Raw genomic sequence first — 10861 nt, 5'->3', positions numbered from 1 at the left:
TGCTCTCTGGTGCTCTGTCCCCTCATTAGTCTTAAGCGATGTTAGTCGGCACAGGCATCCGAAGCTGAGGACTCGGCGTTTTGCACCGAGCGTGTCCACTGCCTGGTGGTGATGCATCGGCAGCAAGTAAAAAAAGAGGCGGTGTCTGGCTGAGGTCACATGTACCAGAGGAGACGTGTGTTAGGTCCTTTCCCTCCTAGTGTCGGGAGCTCTGCTAGTGCTGGGGGGAGCTACGAATGGGTGGGTTAATTGGCACAACAGTTAGACAAACAAAGTCATTAAAAATACGGGCTCTGATTGGTCCAGTGGTCTAAGGCGCCCTGTTAAAACGCTACTATGATTCGAGGATCGCTGGTCAAATCCTGGGTCATGCTACCTACCATCAGCATCCGGAGCCTGAGAGAGCACAGTTGGCTTTGCTCTGTCTGACGTCTGCTAGCTGATTCTTCAGAGCTGGATATCTGAGACTTTCCTCCGAGCCACTTTGTGGCTGGTTGCGCTTGTGTTGGAGGAGGCATGTGTCAGTCCTCACCCTCCCTCCCAGAGTCGGGAGCATTCCATGCGATGTGGGAGAGTACTAACGATTGGGTTGGCAAATTGGAAGTTAAATAAATTAATACATAAAAATTAACAATTAAGAGTAACACCTGAACCTGAACATGTGTGAAGTTTCTCCAGCAGGGGGCGCAGTCTACGTTATTTAGAAACAAGTAACAGCCGTGAATCAGCAGGAGCTCACAAATGGCCAAAGCGTGAGGGAGTAGGGTCACAGGTAGATGAGCTTGTTCAGAAGAAAGGTGCCAGCGTGGCAGTTTGGTCAAGCCAGCGCAGAGGTGGTAGGTGAGTGTAGCGTGCAGGGTCAGGTAAGACATCTGTACTGGGAGTGGAATTGGTCTGTGTTGTTAAAAACTTTATATTAAATCAGAAACTGCTGGAAACTGTACTTGGATTTTTGTAAACTTTAAATTTTTCATAGTTATCCTACCAAAACACAGCAGATAATTAAAGGTCTGTATTGGGTGGAAATTTCCAGGCAGTTGGAACAAAATCCTGTGCCGATTTTTTTCTTTCTGGGCCTAAATTTTCCATCTCTAATCTTGAATTTTCTGCAAAACACACCACTCACTTTCCCAATCCTGGAGTCCTACAGCCCATATACGTAAACTACGCTAATCTGCATATCTCCGCCTATTCAGCCTACCACAGTTTAGCCACACCCTCCTCTGTGAATACTACAGTTGTCAGGAGAGTTTCAGGAGTGCCCTGAGTGCTTTTTGCTCCTTACTGGCACTTCTGACTTGTACTGCGCCACCTAGTGTGCTGGAGGAGCAGTTGTTCAAGGCTTAATCCTCTGTTGCTAATAGTGGCTTGAGAAGCTTGAGAGTGGTGTAATCCCTTAGGCTTGCACTTACTCTCGTTGTGTGTGTGTGTGTGTGTGTGTGTGTATGTGTGTGTTTAGGCCTCAGCTGCTGGTCTTGCTGAAGCTGGACGAGGATGCTCATGTCAAGTCTCCACGCCTGCTGACGTTTGCCTCTCAGCTGAAGGCAGGGAAAGGCTTAACTATCGTGGGCACCGTCATCTCTGGAAACTTTCTGCACAGCTATGGAGAGTCTCTCGCTGCCGAGCAGGTCTGCATCACTTTTACATACACACTATGTGTCCAAATGTTTATGGACACCTCTTCTAATGAATGCATTCAGCTACTTTAAGCTGCACCCATTGCTGACACAGGTGTGCAAATGCACACACAGCTTGTCAAGTTCCTGTAGAGAGGTACTGCCAATAGAATAGGACTCTCTGGAGCAGATCAACATCATGACCCTATTGGCTCCATGCTGCCTAATGCCAGGCGTGGACTAGAGGGAGGTATAAAGCCCCCCAGCATTGAGGAGCTGTGGAGCAGTGGAAGAACTGTGTTCTGTGGAATGATGGTGGCGGAGCTCCATCCAGTACTTTTTGATTGGATGAGTTGGGGATGATTAGGTGGGGTGGTGATCATCATCTAACATCCTCTACTTATCTGTTGCTCTATCAGACACTGAAGCACCTGATGGAGAAGGAGCGTGTGAAGGGCTTTGTGCAGTGTATTGTGGCCCAAAAGCCCCGTGAAGGCATCAGCCACATGATCCAGTCCAGCGGTCTGGGTGGGATGCGGCCCAACACGGTGGTGATGGGGTGGCCACACGCCTGGAGACAGAGCGAAGACCCACAGAGCTGGAAAACCTTCATCAGTGAGTGAGATTTTAATTAGATTCATAGAATTACACCACTCTCCTACAACAGCATCATACAAGAACTGGTACTTTTGCTCCTGGACAGCTGTACACGTGCATTTCTGGACAGTGTGAGAGCTGCAGAAGCTTGATCTGAAGGTGTAGCAGCATGTGGGCGGAGGCGGTAGAGTAATACTACAGGATTTTACACTAATATGACTCTATGGGTTCTGCAGCGTTACACAGCAGTTCTGGAGAGAGGTTCTCCTCCTGCAGCTCCACCACCAAACCTCCATAGTGCAGTAGCAGCAGCAGCGCTCCGGCCCGGAGTGGGGATGACGGAGACGCCGTTCTCCCCCTGTTTTAGTCAGTGGAGCATCAGCATGATCCTGAAGCTGCTGATTTAAGATTTTAAGAGCTGATACAGAAGGTTGATGGTTTAAAGGATTAGTAGAACTTTAGAAGACACAATTTCTGACACATGAACTGCTCTTCGAACGTGAGATAATTGCCTTATTACTACAAACACTTCTCCTGTATTTCACAGACACAGTGCGTGTGACCACAGCGGCCCACCTGGCTCTGCTGGTGCCCAAGAACATCTCTCTGTTTCCCACCAACAGCGAGCCCTGCACAGATGGCTACATCGACGTGTGGTGGATTGTACACGATGGAGGCATGCTGATGCTCCTGCCCTTCCTGCTGCGGCAGCACAAAGTGAGAGAAGGAGAACGAGCTGCAAAACCATGAGTTTTAGTCTTTGATTCCACCAGGAGCTTCATAATCAGCGTCTCTGTAACAACACGTGAAAAAAAGTGCATTCATAATTTGCTTGCTTGTGTGTGTGTGTGTGTGTGTGTGTGTGTGTGTGTGTGTGTGTGTGTAAGGTATGGCGGAAGTGTGGGATGCGTATCTTCACGGTGGCTCAGATGGAAGATAACTCCATTCAGATGAAGAAGGATCTGGCCACCTTCCTCTACCACCTGCGCATAGAGGCTGAAGTAGAAGTGGTGGAAATGGTATGACTGCACTTCCAAAGCAAACACATGGAAGCCCTTTATCCCACCTCTTCGTTCATTAGTGTGGAAGCATGAATAAGAGCCTTAATCAGCTTCCAGTGGTGTTGTAATCAGTGGCTGAGGCTGCTGCCCTTTCCAAAACACACACATACTTTCCCCTCCATCCAGTTTAATCACGCTCAGCTCCAGCAGAAAAACTCCGCCCATCATCATGTATCCTTTTTAACGGGGCGACTAATAAAATGATTTACGGTTAATCTGAAGCAGAGTGAACTCTGAGGGCTCAGCGGTGGGACAGATTTACTTACGTTTGTGATTAAAAAAAGCTAAAATCAAAGATCAGCATTAAATAATTCGTCGTCCAGTCAAACTGTTCTCGCCCAGTTCTCACCCGGTACCCTATTATCATGTCATGTCCTCTGCCCATGAGGATGGTTATTTATAAACAACACTTATTCAACTTGCTTATTTTTAACGCTTATTTATACCTGCAGCAAACCCGGTCAGCTTCTTGAGTTCAGTCCAAACCAGGGGTGGTCATAATGTTTTGATAGATATGACTGATTCCTAATAATATAATACCCAGCCTTTTGGTAAATGCTCTTACATTTTTTAATTGAATAAATGTGAACAAATCTATTTCTGTAGTATCTATGTTATCTGTATTCCTTTCTCTCTCTCTCTCTCTGTTTCTCAGCATAACAGTGATATCAGTGCTTATACCTACGAAAGAACCCTGATGATGGAACAGCGGTCGCAGATGCTCCGCCAGATGCGTCTCTCCAAATCTGACCGAGAGAAAGAGGTATGTGTGTGTGTGTGTATGTGTGAGGGACAGAGAGTGACTCTGCAGAGCAAGGGGGTCTCCAACCTTCTCCACAGAGGGCCGATGTGGCTGCAGGTTTCCTTCCCCGTCAAGCAGGAGCTCGCCTGATAAGAGGTGCTGCTGCTGCTGCTGCTGCTTGGCTGGGAGGAAAAGCTGAAAGCTGAGTGAAGTGTGTTTCATTGTGGTTTAAACTGCTTGTGTGTTTGTTGTTCTGCTGTGTTTGACTTGCCTTTTTTAATGTGAGCTCTGTCTTAAGCGAGTCCGGTGGAGCTTTGATGATGTAAGTTCTGAATTTTAGCAGTTGTAGATTAGTTACATCCCAGCAGTTGTAGATTTTCCTCTGTTTAGATGTGAAGGAGAGTTAGAGGCTTCACTCACTCACTCGCTCACGTTCAGCAGGCTGTCGTAGGGATGTCCTAAGAATCCCAGTCAATACCAAAATACTGAAAACGTGACTATACTTGTTTCCTTTAGAACCCAATGTACTGAAACTCGATTATTTGTAGAACGCAAGAATGAGGGCGCACACACACACACACACACACACACACACACACAGACACGGCTGAACGTTGAACTGACTGTTTTGAGTCTCACAAGTGTCCAAAATCCACAGATGACCAGATCTAAACCCCCTGTTTTGCTGTTTCTGCTGTTTTTGAGCAACAGAGAGACGAGAGCTGAACTGCTCAGCATGAGCCGTCTATAACAGAGAAAAGAAGGGAGGGGCTGCTCTGCCTCTTTGCTCACATTTCAGAATAAAAGTCCTAAGCCCAGATCACACTAATAAATACATCAATATCAAATCAGTAATAAAAGGTATTCAGCTCTTCATTTTATTTGGACTGCTGTGTAGTATCTTAAAGAACTGCTTATAAGTTATTCTAATCAATACAAATAACTCACAATTATAGCATTACAGCTCAAAAACAAGCACATGCTACATAATCAAAAATTTGTGAGATGTTTTTAAACAAATAAAGCAAAAAAAAGTTTTATATGTTAATATGTTATATGTTATAACATTTTGCACATCTCAAATAAAGACCTGAATGAATGACTGTCTCCTATTAATACTTGTAATTTAGGTGGATAAAGGGATGTCTAACTATCAAAACATCTCACAAATTTTCCAGGGGTCTTAATAGTCAAATAACACAGAGGAGAAAATAACACTTTATTAACCAAGGCCTTTCGTATTGTAGTGGTGTTGGTACCGACTACCAAATTTCTGGTATTGTGACATCCCTAGACATCCCTATAGCTTTTGGTGCTTCACATCAGTGACACTGTGTGTGGTAGGTACGTAGTTAGGTAGTTAGTTAGTTAGTTGTGTGTTTGGTGTTATCACCTCCCAGGCTGAGGGCACTAACAACCAACAGCAACCCTAGAATTCCTCCAGAGAGAGAGACTGATAGACGGGATCTATAGGTCTGCACACTTCGAGGTCTCTATTAATATGTACCATGTGTGGGACTCCCTTGTCCAGGCCCAGCTGGTGAAGGACAGGAACTCCATGTTGCGCTTGACCAGCATTGGTTCAGATGACGACGATGACACGGATGGGGTAGGCGGGGCTGAAAAAATGTGTGGGGCCTCAGAGCACCGGCGTGTCCACATGACCTGGACAAAAGACAAAGCCCTGGAACTTCGTGCACAAGCACACATACCATCAGGCTGCAGCACCCCAGAGGGCTTCAGAGACATGCTCAGCATCCGGCCGTGAGTTACAACCCCGTGTTTATATATATATATATATATATATATATATATATATATATATATATATATACACATATAGAACTTTGTGATTAATGAACCAATAGAAATGCTCCAAAATAACCTAAATAATATATTTTACGTCAACATCCATTAAACCAGTAAATCTGCTGTTTTCTTTGGGATTCTTTGGCCCAGGTATATTGTAACGAGCCTGTATGTCTGATGGTGTGTATATTTTATGCTCCTGCAGGGACCATTCCAATGTGAGGCGCATGCACACAGCGGTCAAACTCAATGAGGTTATCGTAAACAAATCCCATGATGCTCGGCTGGTCTTGCTCAACATGCCGGGACCACCGAAGAACCCCGACGGAGATGAAAACTGTATCCTTTCTCTCAGAGCTTCAGAGCTTTGCTGTTGTTTTTACACTGTTTAAATCTAATTATGCAGTTAAATAATTGCACAGTTATGTAATTATATGAATAGTAAAAAACTATATTTGCAATTATTTTACATTCTTTATTGAGATAAGATAATATAGTCCTTTATTAGTCTCACAGTGGGGAAGTTCACAGTGCCACAGCAGAAAAAGGATAGCAAGATGCACTCAGATGCAAAACGTAAATAAATTACCAATATATACACAATATAAATAACAGAAGTAACAAAACTCGAAGGACAAAACTATTATTTACATATATTTATATTATATTATTATATATATCATATATATTATATAATATATTATTATAAAGGTTTAAGTAGACATTGCGTTCTGAAAAATCTGGAAATGTAGAGTATGGCTGCATCCCAATCGTGTACTACACACCAGTACTGTAAGGTATAGAGTATATACTAATTCTAACAGTAGATGTTCTAAAAGGCACTTTATTTTGATACACAGTACTAGTCAAAAGTTTGGACACTTTACATTTTCGGCACTGTAGATTAATACTAAAGTCATTCAAACTATAAACAAAATATATGAAATTATTTAGTAAATAAAAAAGTGTTACACAAACCAGAATATGTTTTATATTTTAGGTTCTTCAGAGTAGACACAGGTTCATCTGGACGTTCTGTGCAGATTTTATGGTTCCCCTTGACTGAAATGCAGACATGGAATTTCTGGAGGTTCTAACAGAAGGCCTGGAGCGCGTCCTGTTGGTCAGGGGTGGAGGCAGTGAGGTCATCACCATCTATTCCTGATGGCCAGCGCGAACGCAGAAGCGGCTGTACGGCGGCAGCCAATAGCACGGAAGAGGATATCCAAAGGGAAGCGTGACTTTAGGGGTGGGGTTTGGGGGTTGGTTGCATACAATTGGATGATTCATTATTGGCTGTATCTGGAAAAGCTCCGCCTACTCCATCAAGCCCCTCCCACCGCCAGCTTATTTGTACATCAGCCTGTGTTCACCGACACACCCACCTGCGAGTATTCACAGTTTTACTAACGACTGCACCGTGTGAGTGTGTGAGTGTGTGAGTGTGTGTGTGTGTGTGTGTGTGTGTGTGTGTGTGTGAGAGAGAGAGTGTGTCATGGAGGTAAAAGCTGTGGAAGCATGAAGCGCCGTGACGGATCAATTGATCGGAAACCATACACACACACACACACGCACACGTATTGATCACACAGTGGGACAGTGAGTGTGTTCCATGGACTGACTCAGGGTTTGTTCTGGTTGATGCTGGACCTCGAATGTGTGTGTGTGTGTTATTGTTACGGCTAGCCATTGATGAATGACGAGTTGAGGACTGAATGATGGTTCTGTGTCGTTCGGTTTCTGAGGAACCTGGTTCTGCGAAAGAAAGGACACAGTTTCGTAGCAATACTGAAGCAGGCGCTGTTGCACATATCTCCACTCTGCTAGACCAATATTTTCAGCATGCCATCTTAGTGTCGTTCTGATTACACCCGTCCAGGCTGACAGCATGCTTGCATGTTTGGGGAACGTGTGGAACACTGAGAGATAGGGTTCCGTGGATGTTCGTTAAAGGAATGCCCCAGTATTGTTTCCCCCATATTAATCTCTACAGACACACGATAATATCAGAATCATATCAGTATCAGATCTCGGAGGAAGACCATGCTAGCCTTCACCCTCCCAGCGCTGGTAGCATCGTGAGGTAGGGAGTGTTCTAGATAGTGGGGGAACTGGGAATGACTAAATTGTTAGTATCGACCCATTTTCTTAAGAACCTACCAGGTTTCCACCAGTGTGACGAACTCTTCATCCAGACACTGGAGTATTTAAACATCCCATTGGTCCATAAGGAACCATTGCCTTTACCCAAGAACCATAGAACCTTTTTCAAAAGAGGACAGTACTAGTAAGGGGTTTCTTTGGCTTGTAAAGTTAAAACGAGGGTTCTAGAAATCTTTCTTAGTAAAGGCAATAGTTCTGCATCCTGAAGAACCATTTGGATGCTTGAATGGTTCTTGGCCTGATTAGTGGGTTCTTCACATTGGTGAGAAAAAGCCTTTTGTGACTCTTAAAATGGTTCCCGATACTAGAACCCTTTTTAAAATGGTTTTCCATCGATGCAAAGAACCGTTTAAGCATCAAAAGAGATCTTATGGTTCTTTTCCAAAGAAGAACCGTTGAAGAACCCTTGAAAAAAATGGATAGTACCGAAAAAGGGTTTCTGTGACTCATCTCCTCTTAAAATAAGGGTTCTTCTCCGATTCTTAAGTACAGGCAAATGTTCTAAGCTAGAAACTGTGATAACTTGAAGAACCATTTGGATGCTTAAATGGTTCTTTGGTGGGTTAGAAGGTTCTTCACATTAGTGGACAAAAACCTTTTGTGGATGGTTCTGCATAGCACCAAAAAGGGGGTTAAGGAACCCTTTTCAGGGTTCACCCTTTTTCTGCCTAGAGCGTAAACACCACCGAACATTTTTAAACGGTTCTTTATAGAACCATTTTAAAAAACATTTTCCACCAAGAACCAGACAGAGAACCATTTAAACATCGACAGCATTGAAAGAGGTGTCCTGCCTCTATTTAGAACCATTGGCTTTACTAAAGAACCATTAAGGAACCCTTATATTTAAGAGTGTAGAACCGAGAGGAGGGGCTTCAGCTGTCTGTTCTGTTGTATGTGAGTAGCCGTGAGTCTCAGCAGGCCGTCTGTTCTTTTGTGAGCGCAGCAGACGCAGCAGCTGGAGATCGGGTTGAGAACCGCTGGAGTGTTCCTTTAAGAACCCGACTGCAGTTTGTGCTTTTCTGTTCTGATTTTAAGCGACCACTTCATGCTGTCAGCCTCCGCACTGTAATTCTGCCCTCCTAAATGATTGTACTTGTGGTCTCTGCTCTTTTGTGTGTGTGTGTGAGAGAGAGAGAGAGAGAGAGAGAGAGAGAGAGTGTGTGTGTGTGTGTGAAAGAGAGAGAGAGAGAGTGTGTGTGTGTGTGTGTGTGTGTGTATATGGATTTTTTTAAGTGCAGGGGTGGATGTTCACCCTCTCTCACAGATCTTTGCTTGTGCGTTGATGAAGAAGACCTGGGTTCTGTTTTTATTTTTTATTACGTTCATATTTTAAAAGAGAGGAAAACTCTGAACTCTCCCAGCAAACTGGAAATAAAGCCGTTTTGGACAGAACTGAAGTGTCAGGTTTGTTCATTTGAAGTGGACAGCGTGTTCACAGGGTTGTGGGTTCAGTGGCCATGTCCACTAAGCTGCTGCTATTGGGTCCCTGAGGAAGGCCTTTAGCCCTCTGCTCTGGGGGGCTGACCCTGCACTCTGACCCTGGCTTCCTCAGTTAGAGAACCTGTTCACTACTGACCAGGTCATATTATTATTAATAATAATAATAATAATAGTATTTATGCTCTCTTAATTAAGAATAATAGCAATAATTGACATGTATTTATTATAAAGAACTTTTATTTTCAAAGCGCTTCACAGGAAGTTAAAAGACTAAAAAAGGCTGAAGACTTGTACATAAGCAAGATCACACAGCAGGATGGAAACAACACTGATCAGCCATAACCACCTGCCTAATATTAGATAGGTTCCCCTGTGCCCTCGTAAGCTGTGAGGTGGGGCCTCCATGAGCCCCATGACCCTGTCACTGGTTCACTGGTTTACTGGTTGAGCGCTTTTGGTAGGTACTGACCACTGCATAACAAAAACACCCCACAAGACCTGCTGATGTTCTGAAGATGTTCTGACCCAGTCATTATCTAGAACATCACAGTCTGGTTCTTGTTAAAGTGTCTCAGACTCCTACGCTTGTCTATTTTTCCTGCTTCATCACCTTCATCACCTTCATCATCTTCAAGATCTGACTGTCCACTCACTGACTGATCTGTAGATCCACCCCTCAACAGACAGGAGATACTGGACCCAGATCCTTCAGCCGGCAGTGGTTTTAATGTAGTAGTAGTAGTAATAATAATAATAAAAATAATACAACTACTACTACTAATAATAATAATAATAATAAATATTATGTAATAATAAGAACAGTATCTGTGGTTCAGTGACTTTTATTAATAATTTATCAATAGTTCTGATCAGAGGAAGATGGGTCGGGTCCCCCTTGTGAGTCTCGGTTCCTCCCAAGGTTTCTTCCTCCAGCTCTGAGGGAGGTTCTCCTGCATGGTGGTCTTTAGCTGCTCACTGGGGGTCTTCTTATGTCGTTAATTTCTTGTCTTTTACTAATTATTGATTCTGTAAAGCTGCATTGTGACAACACCAGTTATAAAAATCTATACAAATAAATTTTATTTGAAGTCAAATAAAAACAATAAAAACTGCAAAACAAAGAAAGAAGAACACAAACAAACATAACAATAAAAAAGGGGAAATAATAATACTAGTAATATAATTATAAATTATATCAAATATTTTTTTTTTTTTAAACATAATAATACAAAAATAAAATAACATTAACAAAACGTAGAAATTAGAAAGGGTATATCTTGTCTTGGAATAAATAATTTGACACTGACTTTCATTAAAAGTTCATCCTCTTTTTTTCTTCGCTGTTTTGAGCACACTAGCAATGGCGGGCCGAAGGCTACATACTACCTAGTCAGCTAGTGCACAAGTGCGTATATTAGGGCGCACCCTGG

The 10861-nt window shown here is 43.3% G+C and overlaps 1 protein-coding gene across 1 annotated transcript in view; it reads left to right on the top strand.

The window, feature by feature from the left end:
• LOC140547108 (solute carrier family 12 member 6-like) overlaps window positions 1-9383 on the top strand; it is a 28972-nt gene extending 19589 nt beyond the window's left edge. The window contains exons 18-25 of the mRNA XM_072670653.1: window positions 1460-1628; window positions 2036-2231; window positions 2761-2930; window positions 3101-3232; window positions 3930-4037; window positions 5548-5780; window positions 6031-6164; window positions 6899-9383. Of these exons, the coding sequence (XP_072526754.1) occupies window positions 1460-1628; window positions 2036-2231; window positions 2761-2930; window positions 3101-3232; window positions 3930-4037; window positions 5548-5780; window positions 6031-6164; window positions 6899-6990 (1234 nt within the window). The 3' untranslated portion in view covers window positions 6991-9383. The remainder of the gene's footprint in view (window positions 1-1459; window positions 1629-2035; window positions 2232-2760; window positions 2931-3100; window positions 3233-3929; window positions 4038-5547; window positions 5781-6030; window positions 6165-6898) is intronic.
• Window positions 9384-10861: the final 1478 nt, after the last annotated feature.

The sequence above is a fragment of the Salminus brasiliensis genome, chromosome 24, assembly GCF_030463535.1.
Source record: "Salminus brasiliensis chromosome 24, fSalBra1.hap2, whole genome shotgun sequence".
Lineage (NCBI taxonomy): Eukaryota > Metazoa > Chordata > Actinopteri > Characiformes > Bryconidae > Salminus > Salminus brasiliensis.
The sequence above is the reverse complement of the archived record's forward strand: the minus strand, read 5'-3'. Positions and strand labels throughout refer to the sequence as shown.